This window comes from Bombina bombina, chromosome 5 (genome assembly GCF_027579735.1).
Source record: "Bombina bombina isolate aBomBom1 chromosome 5, aBomBom1.pri, whole genome shotgun sequence".
NCBI classification, from domain to species: domain Eukaryota; kingdom Metazoa; phylum Chordata; class Amphibia; order Anura; family Bombinatoridae; genus Bombina; species Bombina bombina.
Genome location: NC_069503.1, coordinates 433,394,739 through 433,422,584, shown reverse-complemented (window position 1 = coordinate 433,422,584; position 27,846 = coordinate 433,394,739). Strand labels below are relative to the sequence as shown.

Genomic DNA, 27,846 nt, shown 5'->3' with positions numbered 1-27,846 from the left:
AATAATAATATGCAGGGGTCAGCGATAGCGGGGGCGGCAGATTAGGGGTTAATAAGTGTAAGGGTAGGGGTGTTTAGACTCGGGGTACATGTTAGGGTGTTAGGTGCAGACGTAGGAAGTGTTTCCCCATAGGAAACAATGGGGCTGCGTTAGGAGCTGAACGCTGCTTTTTTGCAGGTGTTAGGTTTTTTTTCAGCTCAAACAGTCCCATTGTTTCCTATGGGAGAATCGTGCACGAGCACGTTTTTGAGGCCGGCCGCGTCCGTAAGCAACTCTGGTATCGAGAGTTGCATTTGCGGTAAAAATGCTCTACGCTCCTTTTTTGGAGCCTAACGCAGCATTTGTTTTAACTCTCGATACCAGAGTTAAATTTATGGTGCGGCCAGAAAAAAGCCCGCGGAGCGTTAACAGCCCTTTTACCGCCGAACTCCAAATCTAGGCCTTAATGTTTTTGTTATATAAAAAAATAATAATACTAAATCTGTAATTACAGATGGAGTGGATAGTGTTCGTGAATAGGTTATGAGGAGTAACTAAGTGTAAGTGAAGCTAGTGGCGATCCAATTAGCAGTGATTAGAAATGGATATAACTATATCCAAAAAATAAAGAAGGATGTAGAAGTGTTAAAACTTTTTATTAAACTAAATTTACTGTCATCAATAAAACATTAGGATTAACTAAAAAATATATGGCAAATAAAACAAATAAAAGCAAATAAAACAAGGGACGTCTCCCTATGGAAAAAAAATTTTTGGTAAGTCGAGTGACTTGACAATATATGGTCTCTGAATATAACTTGATAAACAAAAAATGCCACCTTGGGATTAAAGCAAGCTGTAAGGTACCTTACAAATGTCTGTTGGGAATCGTGTAAGTGCCGATGTTCTGTGAGCTTCCTTCTCAGTTTTGTTCCTTCGCGACTTAACGTGAGAAACAAACAAGCCTCCGTTCCTGATTGGTGGTTAAGGGTCACACCTCTCTTAGGATAGGCTGTGACTGTGCACGCTAGATGTTTAGCGTGTTCAGATGTAAGTGATCTTTTTCAAGATGTTTGAACTGCAGCTGTAAAAAACTTTTTTCTTCTGCACTTTGGTGTGCGGTGTTGGGGATCCACTGTTAGAAAGAAAAGCTGTACTCCACTTTCTCGCTGATCAGATCCTTGGTCCTTCTTGTGGTTTTGGCTCCTAAATCATGAAAATTAGAGAGTCCACTTGAGGGGCTGGATCGCAGCTTTTAGGAGTTTGTAAGACTTTCTTTAAACGTGGATGTAGAAAAGTGGTAGTAGAAAAGTCTGGAGTAAAATCTACGCGTTTCACCCTCTGGGGGCTTTATCAAGATGTACCAAGGATCTGATCAGCGAGAAAGTGGAGCACAGCTTTTCTTTCTAACAGTTCATCCAAGCCGGGCAAAGTGGTCCTCCAGACGGGCAGAAGTCTTCATCCAGACGGCATCTTCTATCTTCATCCATCCAATGCGGAGCGGGTCCATCTTCAAGACATCTGACGCGGAGCATCCTCTTCATCCGACGGACTAATGACGAATGAAGGTACCTTTAAGTGACGTCATCCAAGATGGCGTCCCTTAGATTAGGATTGGCTGATAGAATTTTCTCAGCCAATCGGAATTAAGGTAGAAAAAATCCTATTGGCTGATGCGATCAGCCAATAGGATTGAGCTTGCATTCTATTGGCTGATTGCATCAGCCAATAGGATTTTTTCTATCAGCCAATCGGAATCTAAGGGACGCCATCTTGGATGACGTCACTTAAAGGAACCTTCATTCGTCGGGTAGTCGTCGGATGAAGAGGATGCTCCGCATCGGATGGATGAAGATAGAAGATGCCGTCTGGATGAAGACTTTTGCCCGTCTGGAGGACCACTTTGCTTGGCTTGGATGAAGACTTCTCCCGGCTTCGTTCAGGACTTCTGTCCGGTTGGATGAAGACTTCTGCCGCTTCCTTGAGGATGGATGTCCGGTCTTCAGAACTGTAAGTCGATCTTCAGGGGGTTAGTGTTAGGTTTTTTTAAGGGTGTATGGGGTGGGTTTTATTTTTAGGTTAGGGTTTGGGCTTGCAAAAGAGCTAACTGCCCTTTTAAGGGCAATGCCCATCCAAATGCTCTTTTTAGGGCAATGGGGAGCTTAGGTTTTTTTAGATAGTATTTTATTTGGGGGGTTGTTTGTGTGGGTGGTGGGTTTTACTGTTGGGGGGTTGTTTGTATTTTGTTTTACAGGTAAAAGAGCTGATTACTTTGGGGCAATGCCCCTCAAAAGGCCCTTTTAAGGGCTATTGGTAGTTTAGTTTAGGCTAGGTTTTTTTTTTATTTTGGGGGGGCTTTTTTATTTTGATAGGGCTATTAGATTAGGTGTAATTAGTTTAAATATCTGTAATTTGTTTATTATTTTCTATAATTTAGTGTTTGTTTGTTTTTGTACTTTGGCTAATTTAATTTAGGTAATTGTATTTAATTTAGTTAATTTATTTAATTATAGTATAGTGTTAGGTGTTATTGTAACTTAGGTTAGGTTTTATTTTACAGGTACTTTTGTATTTATTTTAGCTAGGTAGTTATTAAATAGTTAATAACTATTTAATAACTATTGTACCTAGTTAAAATAAATACAAACTTGCCTGTAAAATAAAAACTATTAGTTTTATTAATAACTATTAGTTATATTGTAGATAGCTTAGGGGTTATTTTATAGGTAAGTATTTAGTTTTAAATAGGAATAATGTAGTTAATTATAGTAATTTTATTTAGATTTATTTAAATTATATTTAAGTTAGGGGTTGTTAGGGTTAGACTTAGGTTTAGCGGTAAATACATTTAGTATAGTGGCGGCGATGTTGGGGTGGCAGATTAGGGGTTAATAAATGTAGGTAGGTGGTAACTAATGTTTGCGAGGCGGGAGTGTGGCGGTTTCAGGGTTAATATGTTTATTATAGTGGCGGCGACGTTGGGGGCGGCAGATTAGGGGTTAATAAGTGTAGGTAGGTGGCAGCGACATTGGGGCGGCAGATTAGGGGTTAATAAATATAATGTAGGTGTCGGCGATGTTGGGGGCAGCAGATTAGGGGTTCATAAGTATAATGTAGGTGGCGGCGGTGTCCGGAGCGGCAGATTAGGGGTTAATAAATATAATGCAGGTGTTGGTGATGTCGGGGGCGGCAGATTAGGATAAGTGTAAGATTAGGGGTGTTTAGACTTGGGGTTCATGTTAGGGTTTTAGGTTTAGACATAACTTTTATTTCCCCATAGGAATCAATGGGGCTGCGTTACTGAGTTTTACGCTGCTTTTTTGCAGGCCAGACTTTTTCTCAGCCAGCTCTCCCCGTTGATTCCTATGGGGAAACTGTGCACGAGCACGTACGACCATCTCACCGCTGATTTAACCCATTAATGACCGAGGACGTGCAGGGTACGTCCTCAAAAAAAAGTCAGTTAATGCCTGAGAACGTACCCTGCACGTCCTCGGTTTGGAAAGCAGCTGGAAGTGATCCTGCTCGCTTCCAGCTGCTTTCCGGTTATTGCAGTGATGCCTCGATATGGAGGCATCCTGCAATAACTTTTTTAAGCCATCCGGTGCAGAGAGAGCCACTCTGTGGCCCTCTCTGCACCGGAGATCGGTGGCTCCCTGCGTTGGTGGGTGGGAGCTGGACCGGGAGGCGGGTGGCGGCCATCGATGGCCCTGGTTATCTGCAGGGGGGGCGTGATCGTGGGCGGGGATGAGCGGGGGCGCGCACGGACGCGCGCGCGTGCACGGGAGGGCGGGCGCGTGCACGGGGAGGGAGCGGGTGGGAACCGCTACACTACAGAAAATATCTTAAAAAAAATTTGTAAATGCCTTATTATTAAAAAAAAAAAAAAGATCAGCAAGGTGGTGGGTGTTTGTCTGTGTGGGGGGGGAAGCTACACTACAGAAAAAATCCAAATAAATATAAAAAAACCACTTTTTTTTTGCAAACTGGGTACTGGCAGACAGCTGCCAGTACCCAAGATGGCCCCCAATGAGGCAGAGGGGATGGTCAGAGAGCGGTTTTGGGGGGGATCAGGGAGGTTGGGGGCTAAGGGGGGGATCCTACACCCTAGCATATGTAAATATGCTAAAAAATTTTTTTTTAAAAAAAACCTTTTATTTTAGTACTGGCAGACTTTCTGCCAGTACTTAAGATGGCGGGGACAATTGTGGGGTGGGGGAGGGAAGGGAGCTGTTTGGGAGGGATCAGGGGGTGGGATGTGTCAGGTGGGAGGCTGATTTCTACACTAAAGCTAAAATTAACCCTGCAAGCTCCCTACAAACTCCCTAATTAACCCCTTCACTGCTAGCCATAATACACGTGTGAGGCGCAGCAGGATTTAGCGGCCTTCTAATTACCAGAAAGCAACGCCAAAGTCATATATGTCTGCTATTTCTGAACAAAGGGGATCCCAGACAAGTATTTACAACCATTTGTGCCATAATTGCACAAGCTGTTTGTAAATTATTTCAGTGAGAAACCTAAAATTGTGAAAAATTTAACTTTTTTTTCAATTTGATCGCATTTGGCGGTGAAATGGTGGCATGAAATATACCAAAATGTGCCTAGATCAATACTTGGGGTTGTCTACTATACTACACTAAAGCTAAAATTAACCCTACAAGCTCCCTAAAAGCTCCCAAATTAACCCCTTAACTGCTGGGCATAATACACTTGTGGTGCACAGTGGCATTTAGCGGCCTTCTAATTACCAAAAAGCAACGCCAAAGCCATATATGTCTGCTATTTCTGAACAAAGGGGATCCCAGAGAAGAATTTACAACCATTTATGCCATAATTGCACAAGTTGTTTGTAAATAATTTCAGTGAGAAACCAAAAGTTTGTGAAAAAATTTGTGAAAAAGTGAACGATTTTTTGTATTTGATCGCATTTGGCGGTGAAATGGTGGTATGAAATATACCAAAATTGTCCTAGATCAATACTTTGGGATGTCTACTAAAAAAAAATATATACATGTCAAGGGATATTCAGGGATTCCTGAAAGATATTAGTGTTCTAATGTAACTAGCGCTAATTTTGGAAAAAAGTGGTTTGGAAATAGCAAAGTGCTACTTGTATTTATGGCCCTATAACTTGCAAAAAAAGCAAAGAACATGTAAACATTGGGTATTTCTAAACTCAGGACAACATTTTGAAACTATTTAGCATGGGTGTTTTTTGGTGGTTGTAGATATGTAACAGATTTTGGGGGTCAAAGTTAGAAAAAGTGTGTTTTTTTTCAATTTTTCCTCATATTTTATATTTTTTTTTATAGTAAATTATAAGATATGATGAAAATAATGGTATCTTTAGAAAGTCCATTTAGTGGCGAGAAAAACGGTATATAATATGTGTGGGTACAGTAAATGAGTAAGAAGAAAATTACAGCTAAACACAAACACCGCAAAAATGTAAAAATAGCCTTGGTCCCAAACGGACAGAAAATGGAAAAGTGCTGTGGTCATTAAGGGGTTAAGCAGCGCTGGTATTGGAGTGCGGTAATGAGCAAAATTTTGCTCAACGCTCACTTCTTGTCTTTTAACGACGGGTTTGTAAAAACCCGTAATACCAGCGCTGCAGGTAAGTGAGTGTTGAGAGAAAACTGCTTGTTAGCGCCGCATAGCCTCTAACACAAAACTCGTAATCTAGCCAATTATTAACACATTATTTGATATTTTACTTTGTGAATTTATTTTTATTTATTTTTTTAAAAAATACACTCATTTCAAATCTGATGACTGCAACACATTCCAAAAATTTTTGGACAGTCAATTGCTTACTACTGTGTAACATCACCTTTTCTTTTAATAACACTTATTAAGCGTTTGGGCAGTGAAGACACCAGTTGGTTAAGTTTAGCAAGCTGAATTTTCCCCCATTCATCCATTATACATGTCTTCAGCTGCGCAACTGTACGGGCCTTCATTGCCTTATTTTGCGCTTTATAATGCGCCACACATTCTCAACCGGAGACAGGTCAGGACTGCAGGCACGTTATTATAGCACTCACATTCTTTGCTTATGCAATCATGAGCTTGTAGTCCGGGCAGAATGTGTTTTGGTGTTGTCCTGCTGGAAAATGCAGGGACGTCCTTGGAAAAGATGATGTCTTGATGGCAGCATATGTTGCTCCAAAATGTATAAATATCTTTCTGCATTAATGGTACCCTCACATATGTGCAAGTTACCCATGCCATGGGCTCTGATGCACCCATACCATGACAGATACTGGGTTTTGGACCAGACACTGATAACAGCTTGGATGGTCCTTTTCCTCTTTGGCCCGGAGAACTGTTTGAAATTTTGACTCATCAGACCACAAAACACAATTCCATTGTGCTACTGTCCATCTCAGATGAGACCGAGCCCATTGAAGCCAGTGGAGCTTCTGGACAGTGTTGATGTATGGCTTCTGCTTTGCAAAGTAAAGCCTTAACTTGCATCTGTGGATGCAGCAGCAAATGGTGTTGACTGACAAAGGATTACCAAAGTATTCCCGAGCCCTTATCAGGATATTCATTACAGATTCATGACGGTTTTTGAGACAGTGACGTCTGAAGGGTTTGGAGATTACATGCTTTCAGAAGTGGTTTTCGGCCTTGCCCTTTACACACTGAGATTCCTTGAATCTTTTAATTATATTGTGCACTGTAGAAGGTAAAATGCCCAAAATTTTGTTCTCAAAGTGTTGGATTATTCACTGACGCATCTGTTGGCAGATTGGCCTTTTTTGGAGGCTCCTTATATACTATGATTACACAATTGCCTCACCTGTTTCACATCACCTTCTTATTTCAACTTGTCACATCGCTATTAGTCCTAAATTGCCCCGTCCCAATTTTTTGGGAACGTGTTACAGTTATCAGATTTGAAATGAGTGTATATTTTATAAAATACATTAAATTCACAAAGTAAAACACTAAATAATGTGTTTTCAATATAGTACAGGGTGAATTGAATTGCATTTTTCATATGTCCCAACTTTTTCAAAATTGGGGTTGTGTGTATATATATATATATATATATATATATATACATACACACACACACACACATATATATATATATATATATATATATATATATATATATATACACACACTTATAAACACATTTATACACATGTATACACATACCCTTTCTACTCAAATACCTGGAAACATGAAAAATAATTTTTATTAATTTGTAAAATGTAATAATGTGTTTTACTGTGTATTTACTATAAATATTTTACATGCTTCACATAGGGAAAAAAAGTATATGTATTTTTTTTATATTATATATATATATATATATATATATATATTTCAAAATAAATAGAACTAGAACATTTTCTTCTATGTGAAGAACATTGGAATGTAAAATATGCATAACTATGTTCGAGTTTAGCAAACTTAGTTAAATGTAGCCGGGTCAGCATGCAAATTATGTGTTATATTTTTTACATTTGTGCTCTCCATAAAAGTCTATGGGCAGAAAAAGTTAGAACGTTCTTGATATCTGAAGCCCAATAGTTAGATCACATCGGTTTTCGCTTGCACGCAAACATTTTACTTTCAGCTTGTAAAATGAGCGCTAACCAGCATGCATTACAATACTACTTCAGTCGGTGTTTGCATGTGAGAGAAAGTTCTAAATAGAGCACCACTTTTAATTTGGTCAACTACATTCTATTTACAAGCACTTCACCATGGTTCAAGTTCATTGTTATCAATTTGATAACAGTGAAGATAATACAGGGAGTGCAGAATTATTAGGCAAGTTGTATTTTTGAGGATTAATTTTATTATTGAACAACAACCATGTTCTCAATGAACCCAAAAAACTCATTAATATCAAAGCTGAATAGTTTTGGAAGTAGTTTTTAGTTTGTTTTTAGTTATAGCTATTTTAGGGGGATATCTGTGTGTGCAGGTGACTATTACTGTGCATAATTATTAGGCAACTTAACAAAAAACAAATATATACCCATTTCAATTATTTATTTTTACCAGTGAAACCAATATAACATCTCAACATTCACAAATATACATTTCTGACATTCAAAAACAAAACAAAAACAAATCAGTGACAATATAGCCACCTTTCTTTGCAAGGACATTCAAAAGCCTGCCATCCATGGATTCTGTCAGTGTTTTGATCTGTTCACCATCAACATTGCGTGCAGCAGCAACCACAGCCTCCCAGACACTGTTCAGAGAGGTGTACTGTTTTCCCTCCTTGTAAATCTCACATTTGATGATGGACCACAGGTTCTCAATGGGGTTCAGATCAGGTGAACAAGGAGGCCATGTCATTAGATTTTCTTCTTTTATACCCTTTCTTGCTAGCCACGCTGTGGAGTACTTGGACGCGTGTGATGGAGCATTGTCCTGCATGAAAATCATGTTTTTCTTGAAGGATGCAGACTTCTTCCTGTACCACTGCTTGAAGAAGGTGTCTTCCAGAAACTGGCAGTAGGACTGGGAGTTGAGCTTGACTCCATCCTCAACCCGAAAAGGCCCCACAAGCTCATCTTTGATGATACCAGCCCAAACCAGTACTCCACCTCCACCTTGCTGGCGTCTGAGTCGGACTGGAGCTCTCTGCCCTTTACCAATCCAGCCACGGGCCCATCCATCTGGCCCATCAAGACTCACTCTCATTTCATCAGTCCATAAAACCTTAGAAAAATCAGTCTTGAGATATTTCTTGGCCCAGTCTTGACGTTTCAGCTTGTGTGTCTTGTTCAGTGGTGGTCGTCTTTCAGCCTTTCTTACCTTGGCCATGTCTCTGAGTATTGCACACCTTGTGCTTTTGGGCACTCCAGTGATGTTGCAGCTCTGAAATATGGCCAAACTGGTGGCAAGTGGCATCTTGGCAGCTGCACGCTTGACTTTTCTCAGTTCATGGGCAGTTATTTTGCGCCTTGGTTTTTCCACACGCTTCTTGCGACCCTGTTGACTATTTTGAATGAAACGCTTGATTGTTCGGTGATCACGCTTCAGAAGCTTTGCATTTTTAAGAGTGTTGCATCCCTCTGCAAGATATCTCACTATTTTTGACCTTTCTGAGCCTGTCAAGTCCTTCTTTTGACCCATTTTGCCAAAGGAAAGGAAGTTGCCTAATAATTATGCACACCTGATATAGGGTGTTGATGTCATTAGACCACACCCCTTCTCATTACAGAGATGCACATCACCTAATATGCTTAATTGGTAGTAGGCTTTCGAGCCTATACAGCTTGGAGTAAGACAACATGCATAAAGAGGATGATGTGGTCAAAATACTCATTTGCCTAATAATTCTGCACACAGTGTATACTGACTACTATCATACATTCTTGTTGCACAGGACAATTTTTCAGTATTGGGAGAAATCTTCAACTTACCATTTGTTTTGCCAGTCTGGTGCCAATATCCGGCATTCCAATGTTCATCTGATCCATGTAATCAAATCCTCTACCAAACTCTATGAACTTGATGTCATGAATATTAGTAGATCCTTCCAGAGCAACTGTGACTAAAGCATTTAAACCTAAAGAATTAAATATTGATATACTTTATTTAGAGTGACCTTATGTTTACTAAGTTTAACAAAGGTAATTATTACTTATACTCATCACTTAATTGGATGACTTTAAGATATAGTGAGTGACCACTGGTTAGAAGTAGTTTGTTTTTGAGAACATAAGTCTTGTTAAAAAATTGACCATTGGAGAGGAAATTATCACTAAGATGCAACTAATCAAATAACCAGATTTAACTCTGGTTGCTAAAAGAGTTCTATAATCCTAGAATAAAGACCTATAATGTTTTTTATTTGAAAAAAATAATAAAAATTAAGAAAAAAGACCTTTATTAGAAGGAGTTGTTTTTGTAAATTATATTTTAGGCTAAGCATATTTTTAATGCTGAAACCACCATTTATATGCATCACATTTTTAAATCAGTGCGTTCTCCAGAGGAGTCAAGGGGGTGCAAGCCCCCCCCCCGCATACTGGCTTTCCCCCCATGTGCCCCCCAATGGTGGCTTTCCACCACCACTCTGCCCAGGCACTGTGGCAGCTACAGCTGGGTCAGTTCCTTAGCATGCTCAGACCAACACAATATCCTCAATCTCACCCATGACACACCTGGCCCTGCCCGTGAAATGTCAGTCTTGTCCTCCCACTGAGGCCCCATTCAGTAATCACCAGTGGGCCTCCTAGAAGTGTCCCAAAAGAAGAAATGTCTGGGGATATCACTTTGTACATTTATATAAATGCCAAACATCTAAAAACTATGGACTCAGGAAAACAGATGATAAGTGTTTGTTGTATTCAAAGATGCTGCTCTATCGCTCCCACCCTCCAATGATTTCTGCTGATTGCATAGCTTTTATATAGCCAATACAGCAGTATTAAACATTCCAATATTGATATTGATTTCTATAAGCAAAGCTGTTATTTCAAATAATAAAAGAGTAATTTGTAAACAATTGAATACACTCATGCCGGTAAAATAGATCATTGGGAACACAGAGGAGTACAATATCCCTTTAAGAAAGAATAGATCATCTAGCTAACATGACATAATATGACAGAATATTTCATAAAATAAAATTCTTATCACACCTTTATGAGAGTTAAATGTTACAAGCAATAAATATATTGGCGTCCATTTATCAATAACTGGGTGGTCAAAGTTCCCAAGTAGGGAGCCTGTCTTTCCATGATTGTGGTGAGCTGCACATTTATCCTTGCACAAGTAGCTGTGTGTTTAAAAATGCCTGGAGCTCTTGTGCAACCAATCAAAAGAGAGCAGGGACTGTCAATCACCCCAGTTATATTAGTTTAGGGTGATTTATTAACTGTCATCAGCAGGCCTGTTCATGCAAGCTTGCCCTGAAAGAGTTCCACAGCTGCATCTGCACCTTGATAAATGGAGCCCATTGTATGAATGTAACCTAGGAACACTTGTCAATTTTTTTAAGACAACCTGATTTCCAGGAGCCATGAGTTTTGCCATGATATATATTCTACTATGAACTAATATCAGAAGAGTGCAGTACCTTTATTTTGAAGATCATCTGCAGTCTGCTCAAGTTTTTCCAGATCTTCATCTAATCCATCAGTGAAAACAAGAAGCATCTGCACAAGCACCAAATAAATGTTCAAATAAAACCCATCAGCTGCTAGCAATGCATCAGTAATATATGACTACTGATTAACAAATAACTTACCTTTGCTTTTATTGTGTTTTTATTTTGGAATGTGCTCCCCATAGACTGCAGAAAGGGTGAAGTAAGAAATGATGGGCCAGTGACATTAATAGACTTTAGACTTTTGACTAGGTCTGGGCTGTATATACGAAAAATGGGGGAGAATGGCTCTTTTGCATTTGGAATATGAAATGCCAAGCTGATTTGAGGCCTGTTACCCTTACTGCAGCTTGCACTTCTCAATGCTGTCATCTTTTGTAAAATATCAGGGAGGATGTTTTCCAGATGAGTTTGTCTGTGGAATAAACTCGCATCTTTGGACTCTACTGAAATGTCAAATCCGACTACAACATCAATAAAGCAATCTGAAGAAAGAAGAACAATTTTTTAAATAAATGTTTTTCACTTTATACAGAATACAACTTTTAACACTCTTGGATATTAAAATATAGCACCTAAACATAGGTTTCTTTAACTAGTCTTATCTCTGGCAACATTTTATTTATATGGATGCATATTCAAAATGCAGAAAATCAATACATTTAGAGGCCCATTTATCAAGCTCCGAATGGAGCTTGAAGGGCCGTGTTTCTGGCGAGTCTTCAGACTCGCCAGAACAGCAGTTATGAAGCAGTGGTCACAAAGACTGCTGCTCCATAACCCTCTCCGCCTGCTCTGATGAGGCGGACAGGAATCGCCGGAATTCAACCCGATCGAGTACGATCGGGTTGATTGACACCCCCCTGCTGGTGGCTGGTTGGCCGTAAGTCTGCAGGGGGTGGTGTTGCACCAGCAGCTCTTGTGAGCTGCTGGTGCAATGCTGAATACGGAGATCGTATTGCTCTCCGCATTCAGCAAGTCTGGCAGACCTGATCCGCACTGTCGGATCAGGTCCGCAAGACCTATCCTAAATAGGCCCCTTAGGGTCTAAATTAAATTGTCATAATTCATCTGAGTTACTGTTTTTATAGTATTAGCTTTACGTTTAAAGGGACACTAAATTTTGAAAATAATAATAATAATTGTGCAGTATGAATGGAATTATGAAGCATAATATGAATCTTACCTTTTAAAAAGTCTATATAAATCTATATAAATTTAAATCTTTTTAAAAGGTAATTATGCTTCATAATTATGCACATACTACACGATTATTTTTTTTTAAAAAAAACGTTTTCAGCATTTACTGTCTCTTTAAATAAATTGTAGAAAAAATGTTTTTATTTTCATGTGAAGTTACTTATTGCTTTTAGATTTTTGCAGATTTTATAATAGATGAATATTCCATGACAACTTAGAAGGCTATACCATTGCAAAATAACATGCTCAAACACTTAAAGTCACAGGAAACCCCAACATTTTCTTTCATGATTTGGATAGAATATACAATTTTAAACAACTTTCCAATTTACTTCTATTATCAAATTTGCTTCGTTCTCTTGTTATACTTTACTGAAGAAACATAATTGCACAACTGACAGCTAGCTAAAGAAATCTAGTCAGCCAATCACAAGAGACAAATGTGAGCAGGCACCAATCAGCAGCTAGCTCTCACTAGTGTAGAAAATGTGCGTATTCTTTTTCAACAAAGGATATAATGAAAATGAAGCACATTTGAAAATAGAAGCTAATTTAAAAGTATCTTAAAATTACATGCTCTATCTGAATCATGCAAATTTTATTTTGACTTTCCTTTCCCTTTAAGTACAATTTATTGTTTCACTAATGTTCACACCAAACTAAGGCCCAAATTACAAGTGAAGAGCTGTTAATATTGAAGGGTGCAGTATCAATAGCTTGGGCCCACGCTACAAAGGACACACACACAGACACACACACACATATCTATCTATCTTCTATCAATCTATATATATATATATATATATATATATATATACACACACACATACAGAGAGAGAGGCACACTCACAGGAATGAACAAGCAGCTCAATACCATTGTTTGCCTGTTCTATGGCGATTTACCACCTAGGTGCAGTTTCTTTTTAGCCCAGTAATGCTTTTCACAGAGTAGAGATTTCCTGTAGTATATCGGTCTGATCCCGCCTATAACGGTCAGTCCAGCACCGAAATACCAGGCAATTCTTCTCTGAACAAGGAACACAGCAACCCCAGACGATCGTTTTGGCCTTCATTGGGCCTCGTCAGTGAGGTGTAGCCCTATTCCTCTAAGCACACTGAGCAAGAAGTCCACGTATATAGATAGATAGATAGATAGATAGATAGATAGATACAAAAACACCTTTGAGCTCTTAAAAATCAGCCTTTAATTAAGTGTTAAAATATTTTTTTCAATAGTAAGACTTTATTATACCTAAAATATATATATTGTTGGAAAGAGGAAATCAATAGTATAGAAAAAGCGCAGTGATACAGTTTGTCCCTTTGGACGAAAAATGTTCTCAAGTGTTACTAGATAACAGTTTATACAGTTCACTTTTAATACATTACCACTTTGAATAAATTGTGGCAGTAAGATTTTCTGCTTACCAAAACAAACCTCAATCCTATTAGGTAAGTTTTTTCAGCTTTGCAGGGTTGATGGTTAATCCACTTTTATCCTTCAATCCCAGAGTGTTGTCCCTTCTTAGGGTCTCTTGTCCCAGGTTGGGTCCAATAGGTAATACCAGGAAGATCTATGTTGAATGTTTGCTCCAATGGTATCGGTGGACTCTGATTTAATCTTTCATGTACTGGTGAGCATCCTGGCCACCTCAGGAGTATGGAGTATTAGGGTCAGACTTGTTGCCAGTACCTCTATATATATTAGAGACATTCGCTGGGATCATTGCATAATATGTTTGCCATTCTTTTTATACCTATAATCTTACCTCATCATGGATTGAAGTTAATTTATGTAAGTGCAATATTGATTAAAATTCTCATAATTTAATACAGTATTACGCTATGTGAATTATTTATTTTTACATATGTTTCTACACTGGGGAGACTGACCCTAATACTTCATACTCCTGTGGTGGCCAGGATTCTCACCAGTAAATGAAAGATTAAATCAGAGTCCACAGATACCATTGAAGCAAACATTCAACATAGATCTCCCTGGTATTACCTATTGGAACCAACCTGGGACAAGAGACCCTAGGAAGGGACAACACTCTGGGATTGAAGGATAAAAGTGGATTAACCATCACCCCCACAGAGCTGAAAACTTACCTCATAGGATTGGGGTTTGTTCTGGTAAGCAGAAAATCTTACTGCCACAATTTATTCAAAGTGGGACTGTATCAAAAGTGAACTGTATAAACTGTTATCTAGTAACACTTGAGAACATTTTTCATCCAAAGGGACAAACTGTATCAGTGTGCTTTCTCTATACTATTGATTTCCTCTTTCCAACTGTCAGGGTATCTGTGAATGTCAGTAGATTATATATATATATATATATATATATATATATATATATATATATATATATATATATAAAATAAGTATACTATCTATAAAATATTACATTTGAAAATGCTTATTTGATTACTGGACACATTCTGTGTATTGCAATTCTGAGATCATGAGACATTAGATGCCTGGCTGACTACAAAGTTCAATCCTCCCCAACTCAATATGCAACATTACACAGGAGAGAACAAATGATTTAGACCATTGTATAAATAAGGCCAGTGGATCACTTAAAAGTAAATGTTAACATATGGAGCCCTCAGATATATGCCCATAAATGGGTTTCCTGCCAAAGATGAATAATAAAACTCACAGGTCCTGTGTAAGGAACAGACGGACCATCTATAGGAATAAGGGAATACACAAACATTCTAAAAAGATATGGCTCATACCATTTAGGTATAAATTAGCCCCTGCAGAGTTTCCCATACGCAGCTCCCAGACGAGCTGGCGTTTCAAGTAAGAAATAGCCAGAAAAAAACAGAGAAACATGTTTAACCCTATGAGTGCTGAAAGCATATAAGAATTTAAATCTTGATTTTAAAAAGAGAAGTTAGAAATCCATCTTAATGAACTGTATAATTCTCAAAGATTTAATTGATACCCAGACTGTATAAATATCTATATATGGATATGGGAAATGCAATTCAGATTTGTAATAAATTAAATAACAATTGTAATAATCCCATTTTAAAATATATAACATATTTTTGTTTTCTATCTTCCAGAGGGGGCTAATAGATGCTGATACAGGATTGCCTGCATGGGGTGACCTAAGTCATATCATATGGTTATGCACTAAATATTTATATAACTTTAAATACATCTCTCAAATTATTATTATAAGTAGAATGTATAGGAAGTCTTTATAAATATTTTCTATTTTAACATAGAATTGATAATACTAGTGTTTGATCTCAAATTGTACATTTTCAATCATATTAAATGGGTGTCAGGGTTTTATCCCTGCTTTGTTTGCCATGTGCTGCTGGCAGCCATTTTGCTTACCTTTTCTTGCTGAATCTGGTGCAGAGTGTGTGATGTCATCACTTATTATTTAAAGGGCCTCTGTTCAGTATGCTTTGCCATTGCGTTGTTTCAGACATGTTTGTGAGTTCCTGTTCCTGTGTATTACTTGGCTGTCTGACGTCCCTCCTGGTTCCTGACTCGGCTCATATGACTGACTACTCGCTTTGGCTCCTGACTCGGCTCGTCTGACTACCAGCTCTGGCTTTGACTCCTGGCTTGTTATTTGACTTGTGGACTTTTTATTATTTTTTGTTATTAATAAAGGTGTGATTATTTTTGCACTTCTCGTTTCATTCTGATTCCTGGCACCCTGACTGTAATGATCTGGTATTGAATCTGTATCTTTAAGTCTGCATCACCTGACCCTGCCCACAATCCCTTTAAGTAGGCTGAACTCCCAGTATTCAGTGCTTAGTATTTTGTGTATGTCTAGCTAACTGCTGATATAACCTACCTAAGCTACCTACTTGAATTCCTATATATCATATTTGGAAAAAAGAAATTAAAAGCTCTCACCAAGAGTAAAGATCCTCTTTTACAAGAAAACTCCTGCTGCAGCATCAAGGAACAACTTTACTTACAGACAATTAGACCAGTCTCAACTGCAGCTACACCCAAGCTAATTTCCTCCTTACAGCTCCGGATATCACTGTAAAGGTATAACATCTTCATAAGCAAATTCATCATTTGATTTCTCTTCCACAGAGATCTGCATCAACTTTACATTCTATTTTGCTTGTGTTTGTTCCTGTGGAGACTGAACTGAAACCGGAGTAAAACTCTTCCCACTTTGGCTTTGAAAATAACTAACTGCTCTGTAAGTGAATCAAACAGCAGCTGAGCAAACCACCTCAGAGTGAGTAATCTTCTGCCTTCATTTTACTCTACAATAACCCTATTCCTGCTGTTACAAGTTAACCTCTTGTGTCCATCTGTTGCAATAAAATATAACTAAGAGGTCCTGCTGAGAATTGAATAACCCAGAGACTGTATTATTATATCTGTGACTTGTGATTCTCAGAGCACCTGTGTACCGGCTGTTACATTACTAAATAACGGCTAGATTTAGAGTTTGGCGTTAGCCGTCAAAACCAGTGTTAGAGGCTCCTAACGCTGGTTTTGGGCTACCGCTGGTATTTAGAGTCAGTCAGGAAAGGGTCTAACGCTCACTTTGCAGCCGCGACTTTTCCATACCGCAGATCCCCTTACGTCAATTGCGTATCCTATCTTTTCAATGGGATCTTTCTAACGCCAGTATTTAGAGTCTTGGCTGAAGTGAGCGTTAGAAATCTAACGACAAAACTCCAGCCGCAGAAAAAAGTCAGTAGTTAACAGCTTTCTGGGCTAACGCTGGTTCATAAAGCTCTTAACTACTGTGCTCTAAAGTACACTAACACCCATAAACTACCTATGTACCCCTAAACCGAGGCCCCCCCACATCGCCGCCACTCTATTAAAATTTTTTAACCCCTAATCTGCCGATCGCACACCGCCGTCACCTACGTTATCCCTATGTACCCCTAATCTGCTGCCCCTAATACTGCCGACCCCTATACTATATTTATTAACCCCTAATCTAACGCCCCCGCTATCGCTGACACCTGCATATTTTTTTAACCCCTAATCTGCCGCTCCGTACACTGCCATAACCTACATTATACCTATGTACCCCTAATTTGCTGCCCCTAACACAGCCGACCCCTATATTATATTTATTAACCCCTAATCTGCCGCCCCCAACGTCGCCTCCACCTACCTACAATTATTAACCCCTAATCTGCCGACCGGACCACACCGCTACTATAATAAATGTATTAACCCATAAAGCTAAGTCTAACACTAACACCCCCCTAACTTAAATATAATTTAAATCTAACAAAATAAATTAACTCTTATTAAATAAATTAATCCTATTTAAAGCTAAATACTTACCTGTAAAATAAACCCTAATATAGCTACAATATAAATTATAATTATATTGTAGCTATTTTAGGATTAATATTTATTTTACAGGCAACTTTGTAATTATTTTAATGAGGTACAATAGCTATTAAATAGTTAATAACTATTTAATAGCTACCTAGTTAAAATAATTACAAAATTACCTGTAAAATAAATCCTAACCTAAGTTACAATTAAACCTAACACTACACTATCAATAAATAAATTAAATAAACTACCTACAATTATCTACAATTAAACCTAACACTACACTATCAATAAATTAATTAAATACAATACCTACAAATAAATACAATTAAATAAACTAACTAAAGTACAAAAAATAAAAAAGAACTAAGTTACAAAAAATAAAAAAATATTTAAAAAATATTACAACAATTTTAAACTAATTACACCTACTCTAAGCCCCCTAATAAAATAACAAAGACCCCCAAAATAAAAAAATGCCCTACCCTATTCTAAAATTAAAATAGAAAAGCTCTTTTACCTTACCAGCCCTGAAAAGGGCCCTTTGCGGGGCATGCCCCAAAGAATTCAGCTCTTTTGCCTGTAAAAAGAAAACATACAATACCCCCCCCCAACATTACAACCCACCACCCACATACCCCTAATCTAACCCAAACCCCCCTTAAATAAACCTAATACTAAGCCCCTGAAGATCTCCCTACCTTGTCTTCACCACGCCGGGTTCACCGATCGATCCAGAAGAGCCTCCGATGTCTTGATCCAAGCGCAAGCGGGGGGCTGAAGATGTCCATGATCCGACTGAAGTCTTCATCCAAGCGGGAGCTGAAGAGGTCCATGATTGGGCTGAAGTCTTCTATCAAGCGGCATCTTCAATCTTCTTTCTTCCGGATCCATGGTCATCCCGCCGACGCGGAACATCCATCTTCACCGACGACTTCCCGACGAATGACGGTTCCTTTAAGGGACGTCATCCAAGATGGCGTCCCTCGAATTCCGATTGGCTGATAGGATTCTATCAGCCAATCGGAATTAAGGTAGGAAAATTCTGATTGACTGATGGAATGTGTTCATTTAAGGGGGGTTTGGGTTAGATTAGGGGTATGTGGGTGGTGGGTTGTAATCTTGGGGGGCGGTATTTTATGTGTTTTTTTTACAGGCAAAAGAGCTGAATTATTTGGGGCATGCCCCGCAAATGGCCCTTTTCAGGCCTGGTAAGGTAAAAGAGCTTTGAACTTTTTAAATTTAGAATAGGGTAGGGCATTTTTTTATTTTGGGGGTCTTTGTTATTTTATTAGGGGGCTTAGAGTAGGTGTAATTAGTTTAAAATTGTTGTAATATTTTTCTAATGTTTGTAAATATTTTTTTATTTTTTGTAACTTAGTTCTTTTTTATTTTTTGTACTTTAGTTAGTTTATTTAATTGTATTTATTTGTAGGTATTGTATTTAATTAATTTATTGATAGTGTAGTGTTAGGTTTAATTGTAGATAATTGTAGGTATTTTATTTAATTAATTTATTGATAGTGTAGTGTTAGGTTTAATTGTAGATAATTGTAGGTATTGTATTTAATTAATTTATTGATAGTGTAGTGTTAGGTTTAATTGTAACTTAGGTTAGGATTTATTTTACAGGTAATTTTGTAATTATTTTAACTAGGTAGCTATTAAATAGTAAATAACTATTTAATAGCTATTGTACCTGGTTAAAATAAATACAAATTTGCCTGTAAAATAAATATTAATCCTAAAATAGCTACAATATAATTATTATTTATATTGTAGCTATATTAGGGTTTATTTTACAGGTAAGTATTTAGCTTTAAATAGGAATAATTTATTTAATAAGAGTTAATTTATTTCGTTAGATTTAAATTATATTTAACTTAGGGGGGTGTTAGTGTTAGGGTTAGACTTAGCTTTAGGGGTTAATACATTTATTATAGTAGCGGTGAGTTCCGGTCGGCAGATTAGGGGTTAATAAGTGAAGTTAGGTGTTGGCGATGTTAGGGAGGACAGATTAGGGGTTAATAATATTTCTTATAGGGTTATTGAGGTGGGAGTGAGGCGGATTAGGGGTTAATACATTTATTATAGTATCGGTGAGGTCCGGTCGGCAGATTAGGGGTTAATAATTGTAGGTAGGTGGAGGCGACGTTGGGGTGGCAGATTAGGGGTTAATAAATATAATATAGGGGTCGGCGGTGTTAGGGGCAGCAGATTAGGAGTTCATAGGGATAACGTAGGTTGCGGCGGTGTACGGAGCGGCAGATTAGGGGTTAGAAAAAATATGCAGGTGTCAGCGATAGCGGGGACGGCAGATTAGGGGTTAATAAGTGTAAGGTTAGGGGTGTTTAGACTCAGGGTACATGTTAGGGTGTTAGGTGCAGACATAGGAAGTGTTTCCCCATAGGAAACAATGGGGCTGCGTTAGGAGCTGAACGCTGCTTTTTGCAGGTGTTAGGTTTTTTTTTCAGCTCAAACTGTCCCATTGTTTCCTATGGGGGAATCGTGCACGAGCACGTTTTTGAAGCTGGCCGCGTCCGTAAGCACCGCTGGTATTTAGAGTTGCAGTGGCAGTAAATTATGCACTGAAAACGCAGCCATTCTGTGAACTCTAAATACCAGCGGTATTTAAAAGGTGCGGCCAGAAAAAAAGCACGCGTAGCTAACGCACCCCGCAAAACTCTAAATCTAGCCGTAAGAGACTTGCAAATCTCAGCTAATCTGTGTACAGGCAATCATATTGAATTTCCTTCAAGGAGAGTATTATTCAAGTGCTGTTGCAGGTTATCAAATACCATTTTCCTCTCTCCCACTTAATAAGGAATTAATAATACTCACTAGCTCTCTCCAGTGGGAACACTTTAACCATAGTGTGCTTCTAAGAGTTTGTGATACAAAAAACTATTTCCTTGTGAAAATCTATAAATTGAGTTCCACTTACCAGTTCCTTCCTGACACTGACATTACGCAAGGGCCATAAATCCTGATGGTGCTAATAATCCACCTTTACCTACCATCATTTCCAGGATGGATGAACAGGATCACCGCTTGGATCAATTTGCACTAGACCTGCAAACCCTGCTGACTCGCACTGCACATTTTGACCACAGTGTCCCACAAGTTTTGGCGGCTCCTTTTTCCGCTGCTGCACCTAGTCCTACCAGGAGCCTATCCGGCTCTGAACCTCTACCTCAGCGATATGGAGGCGATCCTATTCAGTGCAGAGGGTTTTTGAACCAGGTTGACAGAGCTAAGGTGGGATTTCTCATCTCGTTACTCTCTGACACAGCTCTTGCCTGGGCTAATCCCTTGTGGGAGACTAATAAACTGGTGATTTCAAATAACCCTGAGTTTGTGGCCTCCTTTCGAAGGTTATTTGATGTTCCGGCTCGCTCCTCCTCTGCTGCTAAACGACTCATGTCCATTCAGCAAGGTACGAAATCTTTTGCCTAGTATGCCATTGAGTTCCGTACACTTGCCGCAGAAATTAGTTGGAACAATGAAGCCCTTGTTGCCGCCATCTTTCATGGGCTCTCAGATGCGATTAAAGACGAAGTTGCTGCCAGAGATTTACCAGAGGATCTCGAGGCATTGGTTTCTTTTTTGATCCTAATTGACATCAGACTCAGAGAGAGGTCCTCTTTCAAGGAGCACTTGTGGAAGCCTCCTGTTCCGTTGTCCCCTACATGTTCGTTCCCACCCATGCCTCCCTCTCCTCCCATGCCTCCTGGTCTCGAGTCACCAGGTACTGCTGAGCCGATGCAGTTGGGATTCACGTGTCTCTCTACGGTGGAGAGGGCCTTTAGGAGGAGGGAGGTGTTCTGCCTTTATTGTGGGTTACAGGGCCACCTTGTGTGGTTTATTCTCATCCCTGGAACCGCTAAGGCTCTTGTTGAATCCAGTGCTGAGGGCTATTGTATTGACAGTGCCTTTGTATCAAAGCACTCCATTCCTGTATTGCCTCGGTCCGTTCCGCTTGCTATTGAGGCCATTGATGGCAGGCCCCTTCAGCCCGCACTCATTACTCACAAAACCGCTCCATTATCCATGGCTGTTGGGGCTCTCCATTTTGAAACCCTCCAGTACCAGGTGATTAACTCTCCACATTTTCCGGTTGTTCTGGGTTATCTCTGGCTTCAAAAGCACAATCCCAATCTCGACTGGCGCAGGTCCGAAATTTTGTCATGGTCTCCGCAATGTATTTCCACTTGTGAAAGTCTTGTGCACTTCTTCGGTATCTCAATTGCCAGAGGAGTACTGAGAGTTCCTAGACGTTTTTGACAAGGTTCATGCCGGTACGTTGCCTCCTCACTGGTCTTACGATTGGGCCATAGACCTGCAACCCGGAGCCATTCCTCCTCGGGCCGGGTTTACCCTCTGTCTGTTGCGGAGAATTGTGCTATGGAGGAGTATGTTGCCGATGCTCTGTTGCGGGGGATCACCCGCAAATCCTGCTCTCCTGCAGGGGCTGGCTTCTTCTTTGTGAAGAAAAAGGGTGGCGAGTTAAGACCATGCATCAATTATAGGGGTCTTAATCGTCTTACCATTAAGAATGCTTACCGTATTCCGCTCATTACGGAACTCTTTGACCACCTCAAGGGAGCTACAGTCTTTTCTAAACTTGATTTGAGAGGAGCGTACAATCTCGTTAGGATTAAGGAGGGCCATGAATGGAAAACAGCATTTAACACCAGGAGCGGGCATTATGAATATCTTGTTATGCCCTTTGGCCTGTGTAATGTTCCTGCTATTTTTCAGGAATTTATTAATGATGTCCTACTAGATATGTTGCAACAGTGTGTTGTGGTATACTTAGACGACATCCTCATGCACTCACCCACACTTGAGGCTCATGGTTCTGATGTCACACGGGTACTTCAAAGACTACGTAAGAATGGCCTGTTTTGTAAACTCGAGAAATGTGAAGTCCATCAAACTCAAGTAACCTTCCTAGGTTATGTGATCTCCGTTGCAGGGTTCTCAATGGATCCTGACAAGTTGTCTGCAGTTCTGTAGTGGCCTCGCCCAGTTGGTCTTCGCTCTATTCAACGTTTTTTGGGCTTCGCCAATTACTAGAAAGTTTATTAAAAATGTTTCTTCCTTGGTCAAACCTATCACAAACATGACCCGTAAAGAAAATGATCCACTCCATTGGTCACCTACTGCCATTGGGGCCTTTGATAGTCTTAAGACTGCCTTTGCTGCTGCTCCAGTACTGGCTCATCCTTTCTGAAGTAATTGATACATTCCTACAGCCATTAGTAAAAAATCTCCCCAGCTATGTGAAAGATACCACAGCAGTCATTAACAAGCTAATTGAAGTTGAGTGGAAAGATACATATAGGTTTCTTATGGTAGATGTTACTTCATTGTACACTTTGATACAACATGACAAAGGGATAGAAGCAACATAATTTTTTCTGCATACACAAAGTGGTTTTGAATCCCCAACTAAAATATTTTTATTACGTTCTATTGAATATCTACTCACACACAATTTTTTTCTATTTCAGAATGATTTCTATCTCCAAAAACGTGGGACTGCGATGGGGGCTAAATTTGCCCCCTCCTATGCCGATCTCTTTATGGGATGGTGGGAGCGGTCCCATGTTTTTGGAGATGGAAATCATTTTAGAGACCAGGTAATACAATATTTTCGTTATATTGATGACCTGTTTTTTATTTTTGATGGCACGGAAGCAGATGCTAATAATTTTTGTAACTATCTAAATCAGAATAGGTGTGGGATTCATTTTACACATGAACAAAATGATAAAATAATTCATTATTTAGATCTTGCTATCTTTATTGAAGAGACTTCTATCAAAACCAAAGTTTATAGGAAATTATCAGCAGGTAACACCATATTAAAATATAATTCATGCCATCCCAGACATATAAAAAGGAACATACCTAAAGGAGAACTGATACGTATTAAAAGAAACTGTACCAAAGAGAGTGATTATGAATCACTTGCCCATGAAGCAATGCTCAGACTCAAAGAGAGAGGATATAATGAAAATGTTTTAAGAAAAGCTAAAAAATATGTGGATACTCTTGATAGAGATAAATTGTTGACATATAAAAAGAAATATAAAAAACAACAAATTAATGAGAAACAGAAACCTAAATTTATCACAGCATACAGCCAATAATTTAATAAAATCTGTGACATAATAAAAGAGTCATTACCCATACTATACACAGACCCTATTCTAAAAAAAAGTTATCGAGGAAGGATGTGATTTTATCCCTAGGAATGGAAAGACATTAGGGAATTATTTATCTCCCTCAGATCTCAAACCTTAAGCCAACAACTGTTGGCTACAAAAAATGAAAGGATTTTTTAAGTGCAGATGGCCTATATGTAAAACTTGTGGTTATGTGTCTGAGGGAGATAAATTCAGATCTTCGACAACAAAAAGTGAACACAATATCAATTTCTCTATCAATTGCTCCACGACACATGTCATATATTTATTAACGTGCAATATTTGCAAGATACAATATACAGGTAAAACGATTAGACCGCTAAAAGAAAGATTCTTAGAACACAGGTCAATTGAGGATGATTTATCTGATACTCCTATTGCTAGGCATTTCAAAGTAAAACATAATGCGGACTCACAGGCATTATCTGTTCAAGGCATAGATTTTGTGCCCCTACTTAAGAGAGGGGATGACAGAGAAACAGTCCTCAATAAAAGGGAGGTCTTTTGGATTTTCTCCCTACAGACAAGTTATCCATTTGGACTTAATATGAGACGAGACCTAGATCTCTTTACTTAATTTCTTGGAGTGTGGTATTGGTATTTGAGAATGACATTTCAAATATAGAAATAGTACATCTTAGTTACTTATTAGGATATAAATTCCTAATTAGGAGTTAGTGAATACTGAAAACTTTACACATTAGTGAATATGGATAGCAAAAGATATTGCAATATTTAAAAGAAACATGAAAATTATTAATATTATAATTCTATTCACAGATCTATACCATTGTTCCTAAATAACCGGACTCCAAAAATAAGGTGATATACAACTATGTAGTGAGTCTGATTATGTACTGTAACATATAAGCTGTTATATATATGCTCTATTATAGAACATTAACTAAAATGTGGATACCTCTGTGGTTAATTTCTCTATATATGCCTGTTAAAAAATAGGGGACAATTATTGTTCAGGTGTGTTGATTAGACTTAATACACCTTTAATGGTATAAAGGGAGGTATGAACAGGGGCTCCAGTATGCAGTGATCAAGTGCGCAGCAACACGAAATGCGTCTGTGTGGAGCTCCTGTTCACACACTTGAACCTATTTTTGCTTTTAAACTGACCAGAGGATGAATATGATGTTTTTATCCTTTTTCATAAAAAAACATTTATTTTTACACTACTGGAGTTGGTCTGTGCGCCCCCTCTTTTATTTGGATCCTTGCATTACTTTTAGCGTGCGATGTAGGCACACCAGCAGGAGGCACTGATGTTATACCCGGGAACCAATAGGGACTATGCTCCCACCCACTCTCCATTGCGCTGCAACAGATACACAGAGTATGTCGAGGGTGGAGATAAGACAGATGAAGCACTCCTTAATGGCTTGTGTATTTCTTGTATACCCTGGCTCATCCTAACCCTGTCCTGCCTTTCGTTCAGGGAGGTGTCTCCCAAATAACCAATCAGGGACAAGCATCCAAAGGGCCTATCATCCCAATTTTACCAATGATTAGAATAAAAAGGGGTGGGGTTATATCACGTGATATAGCCTCAGGCAAGAGGAAAAAAAGAGGTCTTAGGCTGCTGCTGAATTTTGACTGAAACTGTTGCCTTGGAGTCCAGTCTCTGTAGATCAAGTCTGGGTCTAACTTTTATCCATCTTGCAAAAATACCTCTTAATTTATGAGGTGAAATTGGACTTACTGGAGAAAGCTGAAACATTGATTTGGTTATTTGTAAGTATAAGAAACTGTTAAGTATATATAATATTTAAATCAAAGGCATTCTAAGGAAATAGTTAGATTGCAGTTAGTAATTTTAAAAAGGGCATCATTAGTATTTTAAGCTCATGTTTATTGTCCTGTATAGTTTAACTAGTCATATTTAGTGCTATTAATTTATAATTGCAGCTATATAGATATATTTTAGAATTTGCCTTATTGTAGAGAAAAATCATTTATTTGCTAGACAGGGTTTTACACTCCAGATTTATAAGTCAGTCATTATAGTGAACTCTTTCAGAACTGTACATAAACTGGTTATTGTGATTAAATCCCTGGTAGTTATTAATTAAGCATAGTAAGTTGATAATCCATATTGGACACTAAACTAGAGTTATTGGTTAATAGTCTCCCTCAGTGTGCCTAGAGGGAAATGGCTGCACCTCACTGATGAGGCCCACAATAGGCCGAAACGTACATCTGGGGTTTTGCTGTTTCTCTCGTTCAGAGAAGGATTGCCTGGTATTTCGGGGCTGGACTGTACTGTGAAGTCAGGATCAGACTGATATGCTTCAGGAAAGTTCTTCTCTGTGAAAGGCACATGTTGAGCAAAAAGAGGCTGCTTCTTGGATGGTAACTAGCCATAGAACAAGCTATTATGCTATTGTTCGTTTCCAGGTTGAGCGCTTCTCTCTTTTTATTTATGCAAATTATGACATTTTGGGAAGTCTCCCTAAGTCTGATGCGGGAATCCAGACGTGGACCCGTTGCTCAGTATGCCTAGAGGGATATGGCTGCACCTCACTGATGAGGCCCACAATAGGCCGAAACGTACATCTGGGGTTTTGCTGTTTCTCTTGTTCAGAGAAGGATTGCCTGGTATTTCGGGGCTGGAAAGTACTGTGAAGTCAGGATCAGACTGATATGCTTCAGGAAAGTTCTTCTCTGTGAAAGGCACATGTTGAGCAAAAAGGGGCTGCTTCTTGGGTGGTAACTAGCCATAGCACAAGCTATTATGCTATTGTTCTTTTCCAGGTTGAGCGCTTCTCTCTTTTTATTTATATTTTAGAATTTGCCTTATTGTAGAGAAAAATAATTTATTTGCTAGACAGGTTTTTACACTCCAGATTTATAAGTCAGTCATTATAGTGAACTCATTCAGAACTGTACATAAACTGGTTATTGTGATTAAATCCCTGGCAGTTATTAGTTAAGCATAGTAAGATGGTAATCCATATTGGACACTAAACTAGAGTTATTGGTTAATAACAGAAGATTCTAGTATTTTATTGTGGTATTTTAATGCGATTATTGTGAATAAGGTAAATTGTAAAGGTATAATTTTATGATCATTGTAAATAATATTATAACAGCATAAGTGTGTATCATTTGATTCATAATCTGGTTTCTATAACTGTAATTCAATGTGTTTATAACTTTAACTTATCATAAAGAATTTAGGAATAAATATTGATTTTAATTGTTTTGTATATGCATTTTAATTGGGGGTTATTTTAAAGAATAATTATTAAATAAATTGTATTATAACCCGGCTATATACTGACACAAAAATAACTCTAACAGTGACACGGGTACACTGTATCATTATTAAGGCAACACCATCATTTATTGTATTTTATTGTAAATATAATCACAATTAGGATACCATGTTATCTACAATAACACAATAGCAAAGGGAAAATTAGTTTGTTGTCCTAAAAAAACACACACACTATAAACTAAAGTATTATATATATATATAATTATGCCATCACATGCAGGGGATAGAACTATGATTTGTCTGCTTGGATATATCGGTTGCTGAAACAGTGGTATCACTGTATACAGTATATTATCATTCACTAAAAGTGACAGTAGTGGACAGTATTAAATGACTGCACCATATTCACACCCCTGAATACACCATATTTTATTACAAGCACAGAGACTCCTATTTTGCTAATCATTCTTTTTACTACTTATGCAGCTTTTCACAGAAATAACATATCAAAAAACACAGAAAAAGTTGAACAATATAGTGAAAACGAGAACAACCAATGAAAAGGTTGTATGCAAATGAGCTGATGAGAGTAGCCAATGAGCATACTCATAGTGCCCATATACTATCCACATAGTCCCAATTCCTCCTCTTTCTTTTTGCTGCTTGTGCAGATAAGTACATTTATACAATACATTAAATATTTCCTTATTGCATGTTATTTATTTTAGTGCCTGTGTATTTTCCCTTATAAGTCTTTCTACTTCATTTTTCTAATTCAGTTTAACCTTCTGGTTTTAGGTTTCCCC

The 27,846-nt window shown here is 38.4% G+C and overlaps 1 protein-coding gene across 1 annotated transcript in view; it reads right to left on the bottom strand.

Annotated features, from left to right (window-relative positions):
• Positions 1-27,846, bottom strand: part of COL6A6 (collagen type VI alpha 6 chain) — a 308,945-nt gene that overhangs the window by 210,971 nt on the left and 70,128 nt on the right. The window contains exons 10-12 of the mRNA XM_053715748.1: positions 11,222-11,565; positions 11,051-11,129; positions 9,390-9,535 (exon numbers count right to left, since the gene is read on the bottom strand). Coding sequence (XP_053571723.1) covers positions 9,390-9,535; positions 11,051-11,129; positions 11,222-11,565 — 569 coding nt within the window. The remainder of the gene's footprint in view (positions 1-9,389; positions 9,536-11,050; positions 11,130-11,221; positions 11,566-27,846) is intronic.